Source organism: Neomonachus schauinslandi, chromosome 8, assembly GCF_002201575.2.
Source record: "Neomonachus schauinslandi chromosome 8, ASM220157v2, whole genome shotgun sequence".
NCBI classification, from domain to species: domain Eukaryota; kingdom Metazoa; phylum Chordata; class Mammalia; order Carnivora; family Phocidae; genus Neomonachus; species Neomonachus schauinslandi.
Window position 1 is genome coordinate 34,307,169 of NC_058410.1, and position 26,832 is coordinate 34,334,000.

Genomic DNA, 26,832 nt, shown 5'->3' on the forward strand with positions numbered 1-26,832 from the left:
ATAAAAGGATCTGGACTTTAAGGACCATATTTACCATAAGAATCAAGTCAAGGGAGGGATCAGAATAGATCGTACAATGCTCTCAATCTGAAGGCAGATCTTCTAATTCCCAAATTCTTTCCTGCTATTTTCTTTCCCCAACTTGATTTAGAAATTCTAGCACACCACTAGAACCTAATTCCCATCCATTAAAAAAAATCCCACATGACATCTACATTCAAACAGATATTCAGCTATTACCTCAAACTAAATAGGGAAAGAAAGAAATTTTATTTTTCCTTTGAAATCGTCTTCTCTCTTCAACTTTCCTATATCTCGTGACAATACAAATATCTTGTCAATTCTGAAAATCTGACGCATCCTGGCCATGCTAGATTTCTGACATTAGTGTTTGGAGATGGGAGGTGGCCATCTACATTTGTGATCGGCTACTGTGTATCAGGTGTTACCTATATGAAAATCATGGCATCCTGGGTGAGAAATGGTTAAAGAGCAAAATATTCAAAATCCACGTTTCTGTCCACTAAAGGGTCTATTATCAGCCTACATTTTAATTCTGGGAGCATTGTTTTCTGGAAAAAAGCAAGTAGGAAGGAAACAAAACATCACAGTCACCAAGCAGTGAAATAGCATGCGAGCTCACTGTGCACAGCAGAGGGCAAGCAGAGAAACTCAGCAGCTTCCAAAGCCCAGGGATCTTGGGACTGTGCCCAAAGGTTTACACAGGGGCACTGGACTGGCCAGCTTACTGCTCACCACACTGTGTGGCCTGGTGTATCTCACCCAGTGGGGATGCCTTTTTCTGACTCTTCCCACCACTGCATGGGTTAGTGGAGACCCTCAAACATACCCTCTCCACGAGGAAATAAAATATAGGAAGAGAGCAAAAGACTCCTCAGAAATATGGATTACTTAATTTAAAATCTGAATTTCTGGGGCACAGGGATGGCTCAGTCGGTTAAGCGACTGCCTTCGGCTCAGGTCATGATCCCAGGACCCTGGGATGGAGTCCCACATCAGGCTCCTTGCTCGGCAGGGAGTCTGCTTCTTCTTCTGCCCCTTCCTCCTGCTCGTGTTCTTTCTCTCTCTCTCTCAAATAAATAAATAAAATCTTAAAAAATAAAATAAAATAAAACCTGAATTTTCACTCAATTCTACCTCTGAAACTAAAACCACACTATAGGTGAACTAACTTGAATTTAAATAAAATTTTGAAAAAGAAAAAAAAAATTTTTAAAAATCTGAATTTTGAGCAAAAGACACTGTTTTCACAAAACAGTACCAAGAGACTAAATAAAATGGAGTAGGTGTGCAGGGGAGATGGTGGGAATTAAAAGTATGGTGGTGTAAAGAAAAGGAGGTAAGAGAAAGTGTATGACTTCAGCAGAGGAATCTTCACTTTAGAAGGATAGACACGCCTCCCTCACCACATCAACACAGGTCCTTAGATACTTACTCCCCCCCCTCAATCCTCTGCAGTCACTGGACCCTCACCTTGCTCAGGAGGGGGTAAGCCAGGAAGGAGGCTCACAGACTTTGAAGGTGGCCAGGCTCAGAAACAACGGGTGAGGTAGAGGATGAGAGTCAGTCATGAGGATAAAAAAGGATAATGCCCTGCAAATCCTTTTATGGAACAGAGTGCCCTTTACCCCTTCACTGGTGGCACAGGGCAATGCAGCCAGACACCAAGTGCCCCCCCAGGCTTCCCGCACTGAAAAAAATCAGAGGCGGTCTTTTAAGGAAGTGCTTCCAATTAAGGTTCTGGTTATAGACAAAAATTTAAATTCTATTGATATGACAATATGGAAGTTAGAAGGGTAGAAGTTGGGGGGTGCCTGGGTGGCTCAGTCGTTAAGCGTCTGCCTTTGGCTCAGGTCATGATCCCAGGGTCCTGGGATCGAGCCCCACATCAGCTCCCTGCTCGGCGGGAAGCCTGCTTCTCCCTCTCCCACGCCCCCTGCTTGTGTTCCCTCTCTCGCTGTCTCTCTGTCAAATAAATAAATAAAATCTTTAAAAAAAAGGGGGGGGTAGAAGTTGGGAGGAGAAAGGGAACTAAAGGCAGGATGAAGGCACAAAGGTCTGCATTTACAGAGTGGGGAGTCCATCATTGACAGGAACAGGAAATAAAGCTCTGAGCCCCTCCACTTAAGTTTAAAAAGAAAACCGTATAGGATCTAAACACCATAACGTACCTACACTGGGAAATGGGTGAGAGGGAGATGTGATGTGATAGGATCTATGTGAACTTCATGTCATGTATCACCGCAGTAATTGAATAGATAATTCCCTAAAGTAACGAATCGCATGATAGCATGATAATGATATTATCAAGAGAGACCAAAGGAGAAGAAATAGTTGGAAGACTTAGCAATGATTATCCCTGGGGGTGTGAGTTTAGAGGTGAGAAAAGTTAGGTCAGGGGATTGTTGCTTGAAATTTCCCGCTTCTCTTTTCAATTTAAAAGGAAATAAAATATGCATGCATCATGAATTTTAAAAGAAAGAAAGAAATGTAGGGCCTCTTGTTGGTGTGAAGGATGAGGGTTGCTCTTTCATTTCCAGGAGCCTTTAAAAACCACTTTCTTCGTATTTTTCAGGGCAGATCTTCCTGGAGAACTGATTTTCAATTTCCTCTTACTTTCATTTTAGTTAAAACACTTAAATAGGAAATAATTTAAGTATACTGATAAGAAAAGAAATTAATATAGATACCTGTATCCCCATCATCCATATTTGACTAATATTAACTTTTTCTGTATTTGTCTACATCTTTAAAAATATAGATTTGGATTTGGTTTGATAATATTTTATTTAAAGTTTTACATATCTATTTATGATTGACCCATAGTTTTTCTTTTTGATCCTGTCTTGTTCGTACAGTGTTCTGCCATCAAGATTATATCAGACTCATAAAATAAGCCAGGGAATATTTGTTTTTCTATTCTTTAAAATGTTTTGGATATTGAGTCCTTGAAATTTTGGTAGACATTATTATTCTGTTATGGGTAGATTATTAACAACTGACTCAACTCATTTAATGATGAGACTTCTACTCAGGTTTACTCTTTCTTTTTGAGTACATTTAGATTTATCGTCCACTTCATCAAGCACTCAAATCTCTTTGAAAAAAGTTGCTCATGTACTGGAGTATATCCATATTTATTAAATCTATATTATCTCTATCGTATGTCCCCCTCTCCATTCCTAATCCCGTCCATATGTGTCAGCTCTAGTTACTTAGTCTTGTTTTGCCTGTTTATTGTAAGAATCAGCTTCCTAATATTTCCCTAGGTCGTTAATTTCTGCTTTTATTTTTATTCCTTTCTTTATATATTATTTTGAACTTCTTGATCAGAAACTTTAGATAACTGGGTTCAGTTCTCACCTTTTCCTAATAACTGCATTTTAAACTTCACTTGCCTTTTTAGTGCCACTGGATGTGATGTGTTGTTTTATTTCCATTTTGTTATGAAATATTTTGTACTCGTAACTTCAAACTATATTTTTCTTTGACCCATGAATTACTTTGAAGTGTGATTTTTATTTAAAACATTTCTGGGGAACAATATTGATGAGTAATTTTTTAATTTTATTGCACTGCACTCAGAGAATACAACTGAGGTGCTATTGGAGTGTTGGGATTTACTTATACTTGCTTTGTGATCTAGTTCATGGCTCTTTTTTAAGTTTCATGAGTGCTTTATCTAATGGGACATACAAAATTACCTAATTAATATAGAGTTCTATAAGACCATTAAATCAAGCTCATTTATTGTACTTTTCAAATCTGTATCCTTACATCTCTTTGCTTGACCTATCAATTTTTAAGAGAGAAATGACAAAATCTCCCTTTATTATTATAGTTACATTGATTTCCTCATTCTCACATTTGCCTTTATTCATTCTTAGGCTTTGCAGTTATGACTTTGTGGGTTCAAAATTTTTTAATCTTCCTGCTAACTTGATCCTTTTATTATATTGTGATATTTTCTTTATCTAACTCTTTTTTAAAAAATATAAAGTCTATTTTGATTATTAATATTAGTACACCAGCTTTCTTCTGGTTAGTGTTACCCTGGTGTATCTCTTTGCGCCTCTTCTTTTTCAGTCCTCTGTACCCTTAGAGTTAGTGGTATTTTGTGTACACCATATATTGATGGCTGTATTTTTTTCAACATTTTTAAACCAATATAAATACTATTGTCATCTAGTAATTTTAATCTGTTTGCATTTACTATGAAGACAACTTGATACTGAGACAGTTAATGTTCATCAAAAATTTGATGTGCTTATATTTCCCAGCCTCTTTTATAGTTAGATTGAAGTATGTGACTATTCCTGATCAACAGACCAGATATGGTCCAGGCCAAGGCAGGGAAGAGCATGCATATCTCTTTTGTCTTTCTCTTTCCCTGCTAGGACAACCTCAGAGGCTCCATGGTATGGTGTAGCTACGAGATGGAGTAGGGTTGCTTGACACACATTGGGTACGATATGAGACAGAAATTTGGATTGTGGAAAGCAACTGATTTTTCAGGGCTTATTTCTTGAGGCAGCTAATCATAATTACTCTGACTGCTGTATTTTGATTTAATTCTATCATATTTCGTGTTTTATATTTACCATTTTTTTTTGCTTCTGTTTTTCTATTTTTGGCCTTTTATGGAATTGATTGAAAATTCCACTGTCCACATTTTTTTCTCTTTGCTTATTGGGAAAGTATAACTGTTTGTTATGGTTAAATTTATGTGTCAGTTTGGTTAGGCTATGTCTCCAGGTTTTGGTCAAGCAAGTCTATACCTTGCTCTGAAAGTATCTCAGATGTAATTACCATTTAAATCAGTAGAGTTCAAGTAAGGCAGACTACTCTCCATAATGTAGGTGAACCTCATCTAATCAGTTGATGGTCTTACAAGAAAAGACTGAAATCCTCCCCAAAAGAAAGAATTCTGCCTCCAGACTGTCTCTGAACTTGATACATCAACTCTTCCCTGGTTCTCCATCCTGCTGGCTTGTCCTACAGAACTCAGGCTTGACAGCCCCCACAGTGGTGTGAGTCAATTCCTTAAAACAAATTTCAAAAAAATCTCTGCATTCATCCATCCATCCATCCATCCATCCATCCATCCATCCATCCATCCATCCATCTATTGGTTGCTTCTCTAGAGAACTCTGATTAATATCCCTATTTTTATTCTTCGATAATTATCCTCAATGTTTAAAACATATATTTAACAAAGTTTAAATCTAATCAGTCTTTTTTCACTCTCCTCCCCAAATTTTAAGGACTTTACAAACTTCTAACTCTGAGCATCTGTCCATTTTCATGTTGTTGTTCTCTTGTTCTTTTGGCTCAACTTTTTAAAGCAATTACATACATTTAGTAATTATCTTCATTATTATTTTCACTATGCTTACTTAAATTGTATACATTTACTATTTTTCTGTTCACTTTGTCTCTTTAATCCCCAATTTCCTTGATTTTGTTGATTTTCCTTTTGAATTGTATTTTATAGTAGCTCAGTGAGAGTCGGTAATCGGTAAACTCTCAGTTTTTCTCTGAAGATGGCATTATTTTGTCCTCCCCTCTGAATGAGGTATAACAGGATATAGAATTCTGAGTTGAGTGGCATATTGTATCATATAATTATATAACATACCATGAGGATATTAGTGCATTGTCTGACTTCTATTGTGACTTCAATGGGAATTATGCTAACCAGCAAATCTTATTCCTTTGTAGATACTCTGCATTTTCTCTCTAGATTATTTTAAGATTTTGTTTTCTTTTTCTTTTTTTGGTTTCTGTAAGTTTAACAGTGATCTTTCCAGGTGTGGACTTATTTTTATTTATCGTGATGGTTTTCCTTAATTTGGGGAATCATATTCTTCACCAATATTTGAAAATTTTCAGTATCTCTTTGACCATTACTGTTCCCCATTTTCACTCTTTTGACTTTGGAACTCCTCATAGACTTAGATTTTTACAATCTGCATTCCTTGCCTCCTAAACTCCTTTTATGTTTTACCATATTTGTTGCATCCTGGACAATGTTTTCAACTCTTTCTAACTCATTCTCTTTTCATCTGTTACTAATATGCTGTTTGGCCCTCCCATTCAATTTTTAATTTTAATTACTATATTTTTCATTTTTAGAAATTTTATTTGCTCCTTTTACACATTTCCATAGTAAATGGAAATTTAGTCTTCCATCACTCTTTTCTATTCATTCTTTTAACATTTTAATAATTTAAACAATTTTATATTCTCTTTCAGATTTTTCAGTAATCTCAGGATCATGTTAAGTACTTTGCCTGCCTATCCTCACTCCTACTTGATTATTTATAGTGTATCTAAACAGAGTAGTTTTCTGTATCTTCCTAGATGCTCTGGAGGTTTCAGTAGCCAAGACTAGCACCCCTGCCGTTAATTTCACAGCTTGAAAAGTCTTGTACCGTATGAATGGTATAAATTTGGACTTCAATCCATAGGCTTGTGATTTTAGCATCTTATGAGACACATTTTTCACAACGGGGGGCATGAAAAGAAACAAGACTTCCGGGAATGTTCCGGGGCTGGAAGGCATTGAGTGCTCATTAATGAAGACAACTGTTCCAGAGTCTCATGTTTTTGCATACCTTCAATTAGAGACTTCTGTTATAGGTCTAAGGTGATATCTGTGATGTCTTCTCTCCCTGCCTGGTCTTTAAAATCCCAGCCCCTAGATATTATGATGCATATTTAGGTTCCAAATTCATTGAGCCACGAAGGTGCCAGCTTTAGAGTGTGCCTTTCTGTTTTAACTTCCCTCTGTACTTTTAGATTTCCTTTTGTTTCTTCTTTCTAAAATGAAGTATGCATTAAATTTGGGGAGTTATGATTTATTTAGCATGTCTATGAATTTCTAACATCAGGATGGATCTGAATTAACTCAGGCTGCATGTTGTCAGAAATCTCTGGCTTTCCTTTCTAGCGTCCTTGCTTCCTATCAGGGTTTTTTTTCCCCACTGATCTGCCACGTAAGAGTAAATTTACAAAAATCCAGTTTATTCCTTAGACTCTTGACCCTAAAGCAAGAGAAAACTCCTTTTGAGGTTTCTATGGATTCCCACTCTGCTCATGTTAAAGGAATAAACACTAGAAAATCACTTACAACAGCAGTTCATGTATTTATTAGAATCAAGGCTTTAAACTTACTTAATTTTTAGGTATATTTCCTCCTATAAAAATATATTTTTTAGACTACCCCCTCATCTCTGTAGTTTATCTAAAGCCTACACCTTGCTGATACAGCCCTGTTCTTTACTACCTCACTCTTCTTGTTTCTATGGGGGAAAAAAAAAAAGATGTCACAAATTGCTTTCATTTTATTCTGTATTTTATATTTTTTTCTAGAAATATCTGGAAAAGACCATGTTTTAGACCATAATTTTTAGAATTATGGCTCCTTCAAATGATGGGTAATTGTAGCAAGTAACAGAACTTGAATTTGGAGACTAAAGAGAAAGAACACAATGTACTGGAGTTGAAGCCCAGTATAAATTCTTCTATTTCTAATTCTCATTCTAGTGAAGATCAGACTGAACACTGACTCTAATTGAGAAGGGGGAGCCTGGGCTAGAGGGTATTAATGAATATTGCTGGTGTGTGTGTGTGTGTGTGTGTGTGAGGGGGGGGGGGGAGAGAGAGAGAGAAGAAAAGTGAGAGGGGAGAGAGAAGGGGGGAGACAGGGAGAAGGAGAGGGGGAGAGAAAGAGAGTGAGTTTGAGACAATGACTCCAGGGTAAACAAGAGGGTACTGAAGAGAGGAAACCTCCCATTGCCAGGGGAGTGAGTGATTCATTTTTTTTTTTTTTTTAATGCAAGATACCAAGGGAAGGTGATGACTGTCTAAATTTCCTACATGTTAGTATATAGGACATAGCACATTCCACTGACTTAGAGAAAGGGAGGGAGGAAGGAAAGGAAGGGAGATGACATTGCAGAATGGGTGAGACTGTGTGATTATTACTATGTGATGATTCTTTATGATCTTAGTGATCCAGAACTATGGAATTCACTCTACGTAACTCTTCTTTTCATTGTTGTTGCTGTTTGTTATTGGAAGGCACCAGATTCAAGTGCACAGCATCTAAGACCATTCGAGTGGAAAGCTCAGAGGCCTCATATCCCAGGGCCACTGAAGTCTGTTGCCTCTGGTGGTGATTCCAAGCATCCAGCAGCATGTGAAATCTATTTGTCCACCTACTTGTAAAACCTGATCTGGCTGATAACATAGGTTTTATGTTCACCTATCTGGAAATTTTTTTTAAAGTTTTAATTTTCAGTTGTTTTAGCATCAGAGGACTTTTTATAGACCCAAAGCAATTAAGATTAGAACAAAATAACTGGATCTTCCTATTCTCTTTTCTAAAGTGACACATTTTCCCTCTCCTTTCCTTGCACCCACCAATCAGAGGTACAAATGAGATGTTATCTTGGAGATTGTGTGTTGGAAAACAAATGCTTTATAGTATTTATCCCACCTGACACTAACAGAAAAATAGTGTTTGTTTCTTCATAATATCTACACTTCCAAAATACTTTATTTCAATATTTAAATAAATGATGCATGCAAGACACGTAGCTGTTACTCTTTACATAGGAATGCTCCACTACAGTCTTTAATTGTACAAAACCTCCACCTGCTTATTATTTAGTTAAATGATCAACTTTCTCTCACTCATATTTTCTTTTCAATGACCTTCTTGATTATGTGTGTGTTTATAAATAGGTAGACTTAAGCAGATTTTTTTAAAAGTGAAGTTGCTTTAAAAATGCTGTCAATTATGCTTTGAGGTTATTTCTACCATTCATTTGTTTCTGTCCTTATGTTATTTTCAATGCTTTTTTTTTTTTCTTCTCACATTAATTCACATCCATTTTCTTCACAGTAGTAATTGGTTGTTTTATTGCTTGTCTAACAGGCCTTTTCTCTCCTCATGTAAATTCCTGTTTTGTTTCTTTGTGCTTTCTGATTCACTGAAAACATTTTTCCTTCTTTTTAGGGAGAAACTCAAACGAGTAAAGGACTCTTCCATATTTTTATCCTTGAATTCTTTCACACATAAATAATAAACTTAGTCTCACTCTTTTGTGTTTATCCAGCAATAATACCAGATCTTACATATATAGAATGCTAGCCCTAGCTATGTAATTGCTCAACCTAATGACTGGTGAATATATTTATTTTCTAGTAAAACAGAACTATATTATCATGACATTAAAGTTAAAAATTTATTTCTTCTGTTCAAGAAAGAAACTTTCTGTTCAGTCCAATAAGTTTTCTGGGACAAATCAGTCCTCTGTGAGTTTGCGGATAGCCATTTAATCAATAAGGGATTCTCTTTAGCATTTATTTTGTACTTTTTCAGACATTTAATTATTTTTTTTATATGGGATATGGAAAAAGAGAAGGAATGATGATAACAAGAGGACATGTTGCAATGCATTATAGTTCATCTCAGCTCTGTGTTTGAGGCTGGCTAGATTGTCATGTAAAAGCATCAGTGTTAAGGAAAGAGAACATTTTGTGCCTGCATAAAAATTACAGTCTTCTACATATAAAGTGATAGTATTAAATTTGGGTGAAATTAAACAGCTCTTTAATATAAAAATGTTAGAAGTTTATGAAGATGAAGCAAGGACAATAGTGAGATTTTGACTGGTACAAATGATTATAGATAGACTTGAAAGATATTAGTTAGAATGACATTCATTCATTCATTCCTTCATGAGTGCCTACTATTTGCTGGGCACAGTGCTAGACGCTAAAATGGTCCTACAATAAAGCATAGGTCAGATGAAAATGGTGAACTTGGAAATTTGGGTCTTTAAAATAGATTATGAGAAGATAGATAAATAGTTTAGATTTGAAGAATAAGTTCCTTTTGAAAAGATAACTGGGCATAGGGAAGTTTCTGCAATGACTGTATCACAATTTTGAATAAGAAATAAAGAGAGCATATGGTATTAGAGCTTATCCCAGAGGAACCAAAACAGTAGTAACTGCTGATGGAATATGATGTTTTCATTATGACCACGAGATAAACCTTGTAAGAGTGTGGTAAATATCTTTATTATCCCTGAGGTCCAAAAAACCTTTTGTGTCCAATACCAAAGCAAAGAAAATATTGATCTGTTTCTTTAACACTAATTATTTATGTGTATCATTCACAATCAAAGGTCCAATCTGGTTTTTTTTTCTGAAATTCTGATGCGAAGACCAAAGGAGTTCAGAACATTTAGTTCAGAACATTTTAACTCAGCATGTGCTTCCTATGAAATATTTTTTAGCTTAAAATAGTATTATGAAGGTGTACCACATGACTTATTTTCAAAATGTTGCTCTACATGTGAAGAATGAAGATTTGTCAGTACTGAAGATACTCAAGATAATGTGCTATACTTGGAGACCCCAAATTCTGCAATATTTCCAAATGTATTTGGAACAATGACAACAGCCCAAGCTTCCTTTGAAGGTACAGGTTTCAATTGATAAAATTGATACAGGATTCAATAGTATAAATAGTTTAGAAGCATATGATCTCATGTGTTTTGTAAAATGTATACTTTCTAGTCAAGCTTCACATATAACCAATTTGTGGGTGAGTATAAGCAGTGGTGTTAATTTTCAGGGCACTTTCTTATTGATGATATTTGGAGCAATAGCAATAAATTTCCCTGTCCAGAGTCTTATGTTTGACTGTCTTTCTTCTGTGAGTTGGTGGCAAAAACCTGCTTGGCATCTGCAATAATTTCAAGACCCTCATCAGTAGTGGGAAGTAGTGAGAGACTGAGAAAAGAGTTCTATTATTATAGCACACTGAAAGTTTATTTTGGATACAATTTAAAAGGAGCCTTTGAAAATAATTCAAAATAAATATTCTAGTTTACTGGGATTTTTCTGAGCTCATTTAAATTCGAGAAATTCCGTTTAGGTATTTTTTCCAAAAGACTGACCTGCATTCTTAGTACATAACACTATTCAGTTCTTACCAGTTTTGTAGCTTCGTGCGCAAGACCTTTAGCTTCTTGGGCAATTTTCTCAGCTTCATCAATAGAGTCCTTAATATGGCTGTAAGCATTGAAGGCTGCAGTGGCATTGACGGAGATGTTTTTGGCCTCATCAAGGATTCTGTTGGGATTACCCCCCAAAAAGAACATCAGAGCAGTTGGTACTCAAATGAAGAACATTCTACTTATAACAAATATGGCTTCCAAATGATCACAGCCAAGATCATTATGATTCCAAGTCATAATGAGGTATCTACTTATTGTATTATAGTTTTCAATTTAAACTCATATTCCTAAATAATTCAGCTGTGAAATACTACCAACACATTTTTAAAAACCCGCAGTATCCTTCAAAAATTTCTGCAACCACGTGCACCATGCTGTGTGCAGGGAGATGATCCTTTAGGGCATTTGTAAAGCTTGCTATATGTTTCAGAGCACGTGTACCATATTACTGGAATGAATTTCACAAATCTCTTTAGGGGAGGTGTACTGCCCAGATGAGAACAAATGAATCTCAGAAGGTTAAATAGCTTGTCTCAGGTTACATGACCAACACATCCCTAATTAAGGACCTGGAGCCTGCATCTGTGGACTTCTAGCTTACCTGCTAAATGGGCAAAAGTTTACTATAAAATGAATTGTGCATGAATTGTGGCCAGGGTCTTCAAACATTAATAGTTTCCTTTGTATCAATGATATCAAGTCCTGGAATAGAACCTTACACATGTTATATATTAAATAACAGATCTGAGGCAATTGTTCTTGGGGCTTATAGGACCGATATTTATTATGACAATCCCAAAATTGTAGGGGAAGCATACCAGTTAGACCTAGAAGGCTATTTATAGGTCAAACACACTTTGCCACTTGACCTTGCTCCTCTGACCCACGTACGAGTCCCAGCTATAGTAAGCTGTTATTTCACAGGGGAATATGTAGGGTCTCCCTGGAGTTTGAAAGAGAAGAAACAGACTTAATGCCTATGTATTTGGCATTGTCAAAAGCCAATAAATAATTTTGATTTCATTAAAAATATAAAACTAGAATTTGAAGCAGGATGTGTTTATCCATTATTATTTAAAATGCTAATAAAGCAACCGCTGTGCTCTCTAATAAAGAACAGAAAATATTTTTTCTCAGTATAGCCTAGGGCTATGTTCACTCCCCACCAAGCTGTATTTGAATCCACTTTGAACTCAGACTTTCGATGCTGCTTCAGTGGAGCTTTGCCCAGACCCTCCTAATTAGGCTCTTCCACAGAAAGGCCATGTAGCTCGTATGTTCCTAATTAGAGAAATCAAGATTTGAAAGAGATTCTCTACCATTTCTGCTAGTCACAACTTTTGGACAAGTGTCAAGATACATGGACATTTCCAACAACAAATGACATACCCATCAAGGACAGCAGATGAGTCATTCAACTGAGCCGCATGGCTCTCAGCCTGGGACACCTTCTCAGCAAGGTTCCTGTCCTTTATTTCCTGGGCAAGGTCATCGATTTTATCTTTAAGTTCTTCAGACATGGGTGGCAATTTAGTTTGAATGTCTTCAACATACTGATATATAAGAAGAGAGGGCATTTTAAGTAAGTGGATCCAAGCTTCCTCTCAGTTACTAATTTCTCTAGGAGATATAATTACACACTTTTTTTAATGAAACTTCAATTTTACTAATATAGCAAGAAGAGAATACAGAATAAAAGCTGTTATTTAATGAGAGAGATTAGGAAATATATGGAGCCAATTTACACCAAGAAGAACCTGTCTTTTTCTAAGAAAATGCTTCTTCGTAGGTATAAATGCATAAATGATAGTCATTAGGATTTTTTAGAGCATATGTGTTTCTCTTGCCATATAGTACAGCATCTACTGCATTATGCACTACATTGAAAGTCTGCTTATAGGTTTACATTTCTCTTTTAACCAATTTTATATAAATATTGAAGCAGATTTTAAGAGCTATCCTGGGAACAAGAAATACCCTTCATCACTGTGGAGAAAAATACAGGTTTATAGGAGTGTTGTGAGTATTCTCACACAGGCACTCGTGTCTGTTGGGAGAACAATGTGAAGTTTTAACTGTTGCCAAGAGCTAGGCACGGTCACAATGGAATCAAGCAGAAACGATCTGACACCCACAAGAAAAAAAAAATTAGTATTTGCTTATGTTACTGAGATTTCTCACTGCTTCCCACTTATGAAATCCTATGTCATTGTTATTTTCCTTTAACTTTGGCTTTTATGAAATACTCACATCTATGACTGAGTTGATTTCGCCTGCAAGACGGTTGGCTTCCTCAAGTATGCCCTTGCCTTCTTTTAAAGTGTTCTCAGTTTGTTGTTTGTCACGTTCAATAGCCTCCTTCTTTTTCTGTAGTACAGTATGAACAGAACATCAAAACCCTATCCAACCCGATATTCCTTCCTGACTTCCTTGAGCTGACTGAACACAGGCTTTGCAAACAAGGCACATCGCGTTGACGATGAGGCTGGATGGGAATGACATCAACTACCTGGCCGCTCCTTCAAGAGTTATTTTATTTAAATGTCTATCTAGGTGCTTTCCTCCTCCCAATGTGAGAAAGTCATCCAAGAGAAGAAAAGTTATGTGATGTTAGCTGAGGAATTAAGAACTATTTTTGAAGCAAGATGGACACCCATTTTAAACTCAAGTGTAAGTGCTGAATATATATTCCTGAGCATGTGGTAGCACCCTGAATTACATTGGAACTAGACATTACATTCCAGAATCGAAGTCCAAATGAGTATTTTGTGAGCATAAACATAAGCAGATTTAGTCTAGGGGAGTTCTGTAAAAATTGGAAGAAGTGAGATTTTTAAGGGAACTTAGGGGAAGTGCTTTTCAAAAAAAGAGAAACGAACACATGGAAGAATAAACTTAATGGATTGTTCCATAAAAAGAGAGCAAGCTCTAATTTTTCCTTGATGCTGAGAGCTTGTCTCAAAACTACATGGAACTCATTCCTAGCCTAGAAGAGTAAAATCGACGAGAGAGAAATATTGTTATTTTTCTATTTGGAATGTACCTTTGCCTCTTTTTTTTTTTTTTCTGCTTGATATAGCTCACTCATTCTCCCAATCGCTTGTGGATTTAAAGGCATCCATTTTAAACCTCTGCCATTTATGTTTTTATATAGATAACAATGTTAGTTTTATATTCATTTATATCTCAAGATGTGCCAGGTAGCTTATGGGCTTTTCTCATTAAGTTCTACACTAACTCGACAGGTCCTGTGTTTATCACCTTTTCAAAGAATAGGAAAATGGGGCGCCTGGGTGGCTCAGATGGTTAAGCGTCTGCCTTCGGCTCAGGTCATGATCCTGGAGTCCCGGGATCGAGTCCCGCATCAGGCTCCCTGCTCGGCGGGGAGTCTGCTTCTCCTCCCTCTGACCCTCCTCCCTCTCCTGCTCTCTGTCTCTCGTTCTCTCTCTCTCAAATAAATAAATAAAATCTTTAAAACAAAAAAACAAAAAACAAAGAATAGGAAAATGAACAAATGATCTGCTCAAGGTCACACTAACTATGCAGTAGAGGTTTGGACCCTGGTCTACCTAATGATAAAACCTGGGTCTTGAGCAATGAAAGCACTGTCTCTCCTACTATGGAAATCACTTGCCTTATTTGTGCTGGAAGGCACTAATCTCATACCCTTCTTTCCCTGTCTCTTCACCAACCTCCTCAATGGGCTAATATACATACAAAGTAATATGTTCAGTGATATTGCATGGTGTATTCGGTATGTTATGCTTCTTCAGTTATGTACGGTTCAACAGGCTGTGCATTTGTGTATGGTCCCTATACTCTACATGCATCTTACAATGAATTGGTGTCACTGATTTTCATTAAACAGTGCTTTTAGCAACTGTCAGAAATGTAGATTCTGAGTTGGTAGATCTCACTACCTTTTCAACTCAGAATCTACATTTTAACAAGAACCCCAGGTGATAATATGCAGTAAAATTGGAGAAGAACTGGCTTAGAACACTGCCTAGTGTTCTAAGTAAACACAATGTAATTGCTAACTATTATAATTATTTTATTCTTTGTCTTAGCACTCATTTATCTGAATTCTATTCTATAGGGTGGCCACAAACTATAGAAACATAGATAATGTTATTTTATTTTTTCTATAGATTGAACTGTCTTGATTGCTTCTTCTGACAGTTGCTAAAAGCACTGTTACTTAATATCACTGAACATATCACTCAGTATGTATATTAGTCCATGCTCCAGACTTTATGTCCATATTATGTACTTACTTATTGGTCTAGTGACCATCTCCCTCACTGTAATATAAATGCCAGAAAGACAGTCTATATGTATCACTGTACCTTCAGGACCTAGAACAGTTTCCTCCATAAACATTTTTGAATGAATAAATGAAATTAGAGTCCATTCCTGGGACTTGCACTGGTGACACCTGGACCATTCAGCTAGTCCCATCACTGGCTAATTCAGGGCAAGTTTTGTTATGTCAGTCTTATTCATGGACAACACAGGTAGGGGAGTGCTGGTGTTGTGATTACAAGTCACATCTTATCTTCCAAGGCTTTGACATTCTTTTCCAGAACTACCAATTAGTCCCTAGCTTTTATGTGAACTGATTTAAAGCCATGCCATACTCAGACATTTGATAATCTTTTCAATTTGGCTTGTTTATATTCATGAATCAAGCTAATTTAAAATGCGGTACCAATCAGAGGGAGAGAATATTTCCACATGGATGTTAGGTAAAGGGCTATATCCATTCTGATTTCAATTAAGTAGTGAATGAGAATCTTCCTAAAAGCTCTGAGTCACTTTAGGGAACCAATTGTTATGCAAAGGTCAAAATGTGTTCTTTATCATACTAAAGCAGAAATGATAAGCCAGAATTTAGGGAGATTTTAGAGGTGGCTAATTTTCAAATTAGACACTAATGGAATCTAGCTTTGAGACAAGGAAAGATGACTATTTGGAGCTCCCAAATATTAATGAAAGTATTGATGTAACATTTATTTGTTTTTGCTTTATGGTACTTTATTCACTGGAAAAAAATTCGGTTCTATCTTTGCACCAGACACTGTTCTTGGCCCTGAGGATACAGTGGGCAGGAAAGACATGTACCTTGTGGCCTGTCTGGAGGAGGGAGTAAATGAATGAATAAATTAATATGATAATATTTTTAAAGTAATTCTGAGTGCCACAAAAGTAAAGAGAGGATAGAGAATGATGTAGGATAAAAATACCTAAGGTAGGAAGCTTCAAGTGTTCAAGGAACAACAAGGGGGCCCATGGATAAAGGGAATTCTCCCAAAGTATGCCATAAGCATAACTATTAAGTGATTCCACTTGAAGACCAAAGTTGATTCTATTTCTACTTTTAACTTCTAATCAGATCTTAATTCATTCCAGAGCTCTCTAAGTTTAAAACCTTTTTGGGCGGGGTGGAAGGATTAAGAACCCAAAGAAACTTATTTTCCTGCCTGTCTAGCAACTAACTACTTTCTTTGAATCCTTCCTTTTGCATCCTTCTAATGGTCGATTTGGGGACTGACTCTTCAGTATATGTTTCCTCGCATAACTGAATGGCTCACATTCTTGGGGTCCACCAGGCACACAGTCCCCTCTGCCTTCTCTGCATTGCTGGAAGTGCACTCGAAGCCCATGCCCCTCCAGAAGGCTGCATTCAAAGGCTTCTATGATCTAGCTCCAAATGCTATTTCCAGAGCCATCTTCTGCTACACACTTCCGGAGCTGGGCAATGAATTTTATGGCTCTCTTTGACATTTTGTAAGATCACCTTGCCCTTCTGGAACTCTGCGTTTGGGCTCATGTGACTCCATCATCTCTCTCAGTCTCTGCTATGATGCCATCATTTTTGTGACTCTTTTGCGGATGCTCCTAGCCCATATTAATCACAGTATTATGTACTGTGAAAGGTTAAACTGCCTGAATTGTAAGGTCTATGAGGCCAGGAATCATTCCTAGTCAATCTCAAACACCCTGGTTACCAACAGCCCCTTGCTGTGATTGGTATCTGACAGGCATTTAATATTACCACTGCCTACTTTCCTAACCTTATACCACACTATTTCCTAACACAAAACTAATTCTCCAGTTTATATAAACCACTCACAAATTTTCCAAAATGTAACTTTAATCCATGACTTCAATATTTCAATTGTTAATGATAGTTTCCAGGATAAGACCCAAATTCCTTCACTTGATCTCAGAATGCACTTGGTCTTTCATTACTCAAGTTCTGGAGCTTGTCTGTCTTCCTTGGCTCTCTATCTGCTATTCGTTCCCATGCAGTCTTCATTCCAGTCCTATCAAACCACTGAATTTTCCCCCAGATTTCTTATGTTTTCTTTTTTCCCCTCCATGTCTTGGCATATAGTTTTCCCTATTTCTGGGATATTCTTCCTTTTCTACTTTGACTAACTAGTGCCTTTTGTTCAAAACTCAGCACATTTATCATGTCCTCTGTGAAGCCCTCCTTAACCCATGGGTGAGTTCGATGCCTTTCCTTTGCTTAGCTCCATGATAATTACTGCAGTGCATATAGAGTGACTTACTTATGTGCACCTCTCACTAAATACAAGTCACCTGAAGTCATCAGAGATGGTGTTTTATTCTTTATATCACTGGTTCTCAAACTTAAGGCTATATCCGAATCACTGGAGGGATTTTTAAAACACAAGTTGCTGGGCTCCACTCCCAGTTTCTGAGTTGATAGGTTTGGGATGGGGCTCAAGAATTTGCATTTTTAAGTTTCTAGTTGATATTCATGTTGCTGTTCTAAGGACCACACCATAAGGACCAGTCTTGGATATAATCAATTTTTGTGTTTGGCACATTTCTTGAACTTAGTAGGGGCTTAATAAGTGTTTTTAATAAAAAAAAACATGCTTATCTCCTTAAAATCAACAAATAACATTTGAGCTGGGTCTTAATTATAGCACCTTCTTTGTGAACACAGGCACAACGCAGTTATCTATTTAAAACACGCTGTATCCATTTGATTGAATAATCTGTATCAGTTATTCTCAAACCAGTAGGCACATCGGATTAACCTAGGGAGAGTTTTAGAATATGAACCCTAGGCTACAGCCCAAACTAACCAACTGACACTCTGGGTAGGAGCTCAGGGAACCCGTCTTTGAACAAACTGTTCAGGTGATTCTCAGTTAGCTGGTCTAGCAGGAACCTTGGTAAGCAATCTAATCAGCCCTGGCAATCTTAAGTAAGCTGTGCCTTACTGGTGTTAATTTAGTCAGTTTATCTATTTACTCCAGTAAGTTTTTAACAAGTCTTTGGTTAAGCATGACACATAAAATGAAAATACAGAAAGGACCACTTAGAATCGCAATACTGACTTCGTAAGCTCTAGGCATCTCCAGGGGCGCCCAAGAATGATGGCTCCTGGTTTTAAATATCACTAAAAGGAAGGAGTAGCTGCAAGGACCATTTACTGCGCCACTATAACTCTTCTTGAAATACTTCCCAAATGCTTATTATGCTTTCCACACAGGTAATTTTAATTTCTTAAACTGTTGCCATAAAATGGAGAGGTGCGCATCTGGGTAAGTCACACCACTGGTGTGTCACCGAGCAGGATGAATCATGCTGGCACCGGGGAGAAGGTATCCCAGCATCCTGCCTCTCAAGATGGTAGTTTTCTTTAATATTTCCGCATGTCAGTAGACTCCAAATTGGTTAAGATTAGATACTGCAGTTAAGAAAAAAAATGAACCTCCTCAATCTTCCTTCAGAATGACAAAGATAAATCCCAGGAGAGGGACTCGAAAAAAACACTTAAAAAATTAACTCATCGGGGCTCCTGGGTGGTTCAGTCAGTTGAGCATCTGCCTTCAGCTCAGGGTCCTGGGATGGAGTCCTACATCGGGCTCCCGGCTCAGCATCATATGTGCTGAATTTACTCTTGGGAAAAGTGCTCAATTTGCCATGTCAAGTATTAAGGAAAGAAAGGAAGGAAGGGAGGAAGGAAGGAAGAGAAAGGAAGGGATGGAGGGAGGGAGGAAGAGAAGGAAGAATCTATTTTAGTTCTAGCCTCATCAGCTGTCTAAAAAAGGCAGAAGCTGCCCATCATTTCTTGAGGAGAGAATTATCTCTTGTCTGTGAGGAAAAAATTACTCAGACGTGACCTGTTCATGTTAGTCCCTTTTAAAATTTCATTTGCATAGAACACATTGCAAAGAAAAAGAAAACCAAAATCTTCCCAAGCACTGGACTCTCAATGTGCCAGATTCCATTAGGAAATACTTGGTACTTGTGTGACCTATGGCAGCTAGATGTCTAAACAATGGTGTATGGGTTACAAAATCATATGATGTCAGTACTCGGAGATACCCTGGATGTGCTCTAGTATAATGCACTCATTGCATAGTTCGAAGACTGAGGCTTAGAGACTTGAGTTGCCTTGCCCAAGATGTATTTCTAGAAAGTGCCACAGTTGCCATTAAGATCAAGGTCCCATTTGTATCAACCATCCTCAGAATCTTCAATATTTTGTTATCTAAATTTTATTTGATTCTATAGCAATGGTCATTGGCTTTTTTTTTTTTTTTAAAGGATCATTTCCTGTTCTGCTTTTTAGAAGTCTCCTTTCAGAGTTGTTCTTGATTTGGGTAAATGTGCAGCAACTTGACTTATCCAGCCATGTTCAACCCCCAACCCTCTGCCCTATCCCTACAAATTCAGATGAGAATCCCTAAGACTCACCTCCAAAGCAGTCATGTTTTTCTGGTTTGCTGCAGATAAGCGATTAGCCTCTCTGATTTTCTCCATGGCTTCTCTCAACAGGTCCCAAGCATCATCAACTTTGTCTTTGTAGTCTGCCAATATTGCCTGGAGACCCTTCTCCATTTCCTCGTTTTTCCCTCGGGACTCTCCAAATAACTTCTTCACCTTCTTCAGAAGGCCTTCTGCAGCTCTGCAAGCACCCCAGCCCAATTACAGACAATAAGCCCTTGTCACTGCCTCACGGTTTATTGGTATTAAACTGTTACAAAGAGATGCTAGCATTCAAAGAATGGAAAAATAAGACAGTATTTAAAGCAGATTGACTATGTACTAAATCAAGATGAAAACAGAAAAGTGGCAAGGCCATTTATAATTAATATACTAAAGTACAAAAAACCCCACACATTTAAAATGTATTAGTAATGTAGCATCTTCAATTGGAAAGAGTCATGTTATTCTCATAATCTGACTGATGAAATAAATTTTATGATTCACTTCACATACCAAAAAAAAACAACCCCTAATTCACCACGGTGATACATTTTCTCTGTTACTTTGAAATATAAGGTATGAACATTGATCTATTTAGTATACATACTAAATGAACAGTATATATATGTATATATATATATATAATTTAAGTATTAATAACACCATCACTTTGAAGTTAGCTGACTAAAATGTAAACATGTATTTTTTTTATTGAATGTATGGTCACAGAGTTCATTTGCATTAGTAAAATCACGATTGCTATTCCCAACCTCAAATTTTCAGCCCTAATTGCAAAGTCTTAGGTATTTATTATTTGATGACTCCTCTTTTCAGCATTTCCTAAAATGACCAAATGCACAGAATGGACTGCTAAATTCGTAACTTTATTTATTCAGAGATATTTTCATTAAAAACAACAAAAAACTATTGATGGTTTAGAAGTCCCTCATACAGGCAATTAATAAAGCAAGTCCATTAGCCTAATTATGGAAGGGACAGCTCCAGAAAAGATCATTTATTTAATTATTTAAATATAGGCAAAAACATGCTTTTAATCCATTTTAGAGCAAGAGAAATCATAACTAAATGAAAAATAAATAACAGAGCATCTTCTACTCCTAAGCGTGATGAACATTTTAGAAAACTGAAAACAATCATTTGGAAACCTCAGTGTATCAAATGAAAAAATAATAAAGCATCTACTCACACTAACTCATCTTCAGCAACCTCCTTTTGTTTATCTAGATTTTTCCTCCTCAATTCTGCCATCATCTGATCAATCTCTTTCTGAAGCCCTTGCAAATTTCTCTCAAAGGCCTTGTCTTGAGTTCCTAGAGTTTCATTTAGTCTTACAGCTTTTTCATTTACAGCTGCAGGGGGTAAGACAAATTTTGTAAATTAGTAAACAAAAGTGCCACATGCAAAAATGGCACCAAGCATCTGCTCTTCCCCATGATCTCCAAATGAAATGTAGTTTGCCATGGGTGTTCCTGCTGGGAACAGAGAGGTAGTTAATAACGATCCATAACAAACAGGGAAAGGTGACATATTTCTCCAATTATATTTCTTTTGGGGGGGTACAGTAATTGAAGCATGGTGTTTCTATCTCACAAGGGAAAAAAATGTAAATAAAGAAATGGCCCAAATCTTCTTCAGGTCAGAGGTAAACAATGAGACACGAAGCATAGCCCTCGGAAGATGAAAATATAATACACAATCCTATTCAGTCAAATTTGAAAATACCCGGTACAGAAAAACTCTCAGTGATGAGATCTCTGAAAACAAACCTGCCCTTGTTCTTCCACACAGTTCTATGTTTGTTTGTTTAAAGGAATGAGGGAGGAAGCACTGGTCTTGGGATGAGGGTTATAGATTAGGGCTCAAAGCTACCTTCTAGCAATAACATCCATTGTAAGAGTCTGTGTTTATTATGCATTGAATAAAGTTTCAAACTGTGCTCTTTGGAATCTTAGGATTCTCTGGGTGCTTCAGGGATTCTACAAACGACGTCTATTCTGTTAAGTATCTATTTGATAGGTTAGTGTTCTGGGCAAGATTTCATTTGAAAAAAGAATTCTATGTCAAATAAAAGTTTGAAAAACTGGTGAGTTGAAACATTTATGTAGTTCTACCATTAGTTTTAGGCCAACTTCTCCTGAAGTGTGTTTTATGGCACATTAACTCAACAAGTTGAAGGGAGATGTTTTCTCAAACTCTTGTGTGCCAAACCCTTATTTCTGTAATATCACCTGTGAACATCCCTAGAATGAAGCTTGGGGTGGCTAAGAGACATTTTCTACTATTCAGTGCTATATCCTAAGATGTCTTTAGGCAAGGAATCCTGAAAATTCACTTCTATTCTTGGAGAAACTTTTCTGATTAATACTGGTTGGAACTGTCCCAAGGGTAAGAGTTATTCCAAGTTCTTGTAACAGGTGCACACAGGCCAAACAGCTGCCATGAAGGGTGTGACATGGTGGGTTAGTACCTTGGTTCTGAAATGATTCTTAGGGCCTACCCCAGACCTATTGACCTAAAAATTCTGGAGGTAGGGGACCAGCAATTCGTGGTTTAACAAGCCCTCTAGGGGCTTCTGCTGTATGCTAGAGTTTGAAAATCATGGTTTAGCAGAAGGAATTGGGTTTCAATCTTAATTTTACCCTTTCCAAAATGCATCTTTTGAATTCTCTTTTCATGATTAAGGTAATCGGTTAGAAAATTGCTGCTGTCAACCCCTTATTCTGACAGCCATAATCTAATCTGCAGAACTATTTGAATCAGCTGTTTTAAAGAAAAAACATGGCCATTCCTAGCCCTGTGGTAGAAATTATTGCTCAGGTGCCATATTCCTAGAAGTTAGTGAGGGTGGCTCTTTCTTGATCAACTACTCATAGTCATACTTTGACATACACCAAAGAACCTTCTCAAGATCCCACCACTACTGTTGCTAAGTTATCACCTAGGCTGCACTGTGTTTGTTAAGGAACCACAGTGACCATGGACTGATTAATTGGAAAGCTCCTTGATCCAGCAGACTTTGTGAGATAAGGTTTATACTTCTTAGATTTCAGGAAAGGCGGTAGATTTGGCCTTCCCTGTGGTACCTCTCCTTCTTTGGTCTGAGTGCCTATCTGTCTGTATGTTGACTTTAACTAATTGTATTATGTAACTAACCACTGACCTCATTTGCATTCATAAATCCCACTTTTCAACTCGCCAAAGGTGTATGTTTTTCTTTTATTAAGTAAATATATAAATGAGCTTTGATTAGAGATATTTTTTGAAATTTGATTGAATTTAGGTCCTGGGCCTAGGTGGTTGTGAGGGGGTAATGTGAGAGATATAGCCTCACTTGTGGTCTATTCTCAAAACTAAACTTCTGCAGAGAAGAACTTGCTGGAAAAAGCATGATACAAGAGAGAGGAAAGGAAAAGATGGCTGCACTTTTGGAATGAATGCATCATTTCTTTTAAATGAAAGTAATATGTAAGCAACTAGAAGAAATTATTAAGGCACACAAAAACGACAATAGAGATACTGTAGAGATACTGTATTAAAAAAGAAAGCATCATTTTAATAGAAGAGATGTGATTGCTCCATTCCTTCTATATATGGAATTGGGAAATTCTCTGAATATTTTTAAACTAAAGACGAATGTGTTATTTAGTCTCTTAGATTCAAAGGTATACACTATCAGCACTTTCAGTTCAGTACATTTTCAACAGAATTGAAAATAATTATGACATTAAGATAGCTCTGAAATTTACTTATTTATTTCTACTTTATTTCAAAGGAAATTTTAAGTAGCTTTGAAATATCTTTAAAACAAGATAAAATTAACAGAAAAGGAGATGGAGTAAAGATAAAAAATAATGTAAATCAGAAGAAATCTTAATAGACATATCTCAGTAGCCAGGGCAGAGCAGGGGATAAAAAAGGGATACTTAAGAAGTATACAGGATCTGTAACATATAAATACATTAATCCCTCAGGAGAAACAAAGTTGTTTTTCACACTGAACCAAAAAAAATATGCTCTGATGGGTAAATTCATCATGAATGACAAATACTACTGTGACCTGAGAAACAGGAAAGAAGGTGTCTAGCATTTATTAAGTCCTAATATATGTCAGTACATATGCTAATTAATGAGTTGTTTATATATATGTATATATATATATACACATACATGTATACATATATATATATATTTGCTCATTAATTCTAATAGTTCATGGAATGAAATATGGAGTATTTGTGATCTAATCAGGAGTCATAGCAAAGATTTTAAAAATTATAGGGAGATAAGAATGCCTTAGATTAATAGATCGTGATTATCTAGGAAGAGACCATGACTTATAATGGAAGATAGGGGGAGTAAGGTATTCCAACTAAAAATAAAACTGAACTAGACAAATGCCAGGCTAACAAATTCACTTTTCCCCACAGCAATTTATTGTCACTAATAAAACCTCAAAGTACTGATACTATCCCCAATTAGTGTAGTTCTAAGAGAAAAAGATGGGTGTGGATATGTGGTATAACCTACTTAAGGCTTTGGTGAGTTTCCTTTTCTTAAAAAAAAAAAATCTCCTGAACTGCCAAGACTTGTAGTACATATAAACATCCCAGTCAAGATTTCGTTTACCTCTGGCATATTCAAATTTAAACATTCAGGAAGTTTTAACAGTTGGATTAGTTTTGCCAAAGTTCTCTTCTAAAGGGCTATGCATATCATGTGTGTTATCATTTACATTAGTAGCTGCTGGAAGAAGGGAGCAGTGTCCACATTTCTCCCGGGTACAGGATCACAGCTATCCCACATGGACCTTCATGTAAATTAGGAAAAAGGTGTCCTGTCTGGACAGACACAACCAGACTGTCTGATGGATGCACAATTTAGAGAATGGGAGACATCTTTGATGATACATAACCCTTTTCTCTGATGGATGATGGACTGTGGGCGATGAGCAAAACCTGGACAAAATCTCGTCTCCACCTGCCCCCTGCTGGTGCCTTTGTGTGGTGCACAGATTGGGTGGTGGGTACAATGCAGAGAGCGAGCACATGAGCAGTGCTGATGTTGGAGTCTGTTGAAAACATGGACCAGCATTTGTTCTTATGCATGAATATTTGATTGGAATGATTTCAAAATAAGTTTCCAGGATCGGCTGAAGTATTGAGTGTTTGAGATCGAGGTAGAAGGAAAAGGAAAATTACTGGGTTATTGACCAGTGCCTTCATGGATCCAGGCAGAAATTGTTTTACCTGCAATGGGATTTTTTTTTTGTGTGTGTGTGTGGTGGAGGGAGTGCTGGGGGGGAGAATACTTCAAGTCGCATTAATGGAAAATAAAACCAGGAAAAGCACAAAAAACTCCATCTAGCAGAAGATAAACCATAATGAGTTAGTTAAGAATTTTCCGGTAGGTGTAACTTCTGTTTCAGGTCCTGACATGTTTTGCCTCAGATTAAAACTCTGTTGCTTCTTTTTTTTTTCTTTTTTTTTTTTTTAAAGATTTTATTTATTTATTTGAGAGAGAGAATGAGATAGAGCATGAAAGGGTCAGAGGGAGAAGCAGACTCCCCGCCGAGCAGGGAGCCCGATGCGGAACTCGATCCCGGGACTCCAGGATCATGACCTGAGCCGAAGGCAAGTCGCTCAACCGACTGAGCCACCCAGGCGCCCAACTCTGTTGCTTCTTGCAGTGGGGAATCTTTGGGAGTTTTCTGTCTCTTTTTGGCCAGTGATTCCTAAGAATTACCTGTCAGGATCTGCCTTGAAGGTTATTTCATGTTCTGACTTATTTGGCTGTATTTCCAAGCAAAATATCTAAAACACGTAACACTGTAAAGCAATAAAAATATTTCATTTTTTAAGAGAAAAAACCCAAAACATTTTTCCTACTTTCTAAACCTGCATGTATGTTTAAGATCTAGATTTTTGGGTTTTTTATGTTTTCTTTAAGAGTTCTTAATCTGGGGTTTAGCCCCCAAATAGCTTCCACTTTGATCCTAAGTCAGATTGGTAGATGCCAAGCACTAATTCCTAGAGAATGATGGACTAAATTCAGTGAAGCTTCTGGTAAGGTAGCAAGTCCAGACTCCAAGCAACAGATGTTCATTAAAAACAGCACCAAGTATTTTAAAAGCCATTTTGAGAAGTTAAAGTGCTGCTTTAACGTACTGAGCGGAATGATAAAATTAGCTTTTTAAAAAATTAATCTTCTCAATAGTTTTGAATACAAACAATAGCAAAGCATAAGTTTATTGGTTATTTACTCATAATAGCCATTCCTCAAAAATTAAGGCATTCCTAAGGGACTGCGTTCAGTTTACCACGAGCCTGCACTCATAATGACTAATTCACTGACTATTATGCCCTATTTAACACTGTAGATTGGAGATGCTTGGCAGATAATGCCCTTGGCGGTCCCAACCTAAGTACTTTTCAAAAGCCAACCCTCAGATTGAGAAAGGGCATTTCTTACTAGAGAAATTCCGGTCCTGTGTAATCCCTTTTTCTATTTTTCTGGTGGGAGACATAATGATTAAGTTAAATGATTCTAATACCTTCTGCATCCTGGGAAAGCTCCTTAATGAATCCTCCTAAGGAGTCTGCTCTCCTGTTGGTCCTCTCAGCATCCTGTCCAGTTTGCTCGCCATCTGCTGTCACTTTGGTAGCCTAATGATCCAAATTCAGGAAAAGCATAATTAATTGAGATGATGAAGCTACAGCGAGATAAGCTCCCACTGGCTACATTTTCTTTCAAATATAACTCTGAGCCAAAGGCAATCGATGAATTATTGATCAGATATACTGGAAATGACACCCCATGCTCCAGTATACAATTAAACTTTATTACTTCTTCCATTAAATGGAAATCAGAGAGTCGTATTTGGGCTTTTTAAAACCCTTGCTATATGCAATGACATAGAAGAAGCGATAAAACACAATTATTTTTGAAGTATCTTTGAGGTACAGTTGCCAAAAGTATTTAATGGATTCTTCAGCCT

At 37.0% G+C, this 26,832-nt stretch overlaps 1 protein-coding gene across 1 annotated transcript in view; it reads right to left on the bottom strand.

The window, feature by feature from the left end:
- The window catches only part of LAMA2 (laminin subunit alpha 2), a 472,574-nt gene that overhangs the window by 102,009 nt on the left and 343,733 nt on the right, over positions 1-26,832 (bottom strand). The window contains exons 35-40 of the mRNA XM_044917544.1: positions 26,389-26,500; positions 21,025-21,187; positions 19,806-20,016; positions 13,311-13,427; positions 12,450-12,613; positions 11,037-11,175 (exon numbers count right to left, since the gene is read on the bottom strand). Coding sequence (XP_044773479.1) covers positions 11,037-11,175; positions 12,450-12,613; positions 13,311-13,427; positions 19,806-20,016; positions 21,025-21,187; positions 26,389-26,500 — 906 coding nt within the window. The remainder of the gene's footprint in view (positions 1-11,036; positions 11,176-12,449; positions 12,614-13,310; positions 13,428-19,805; positions 20,017-21,024; positions 21,188-26,388; positions 26,501-26,832) is intronic.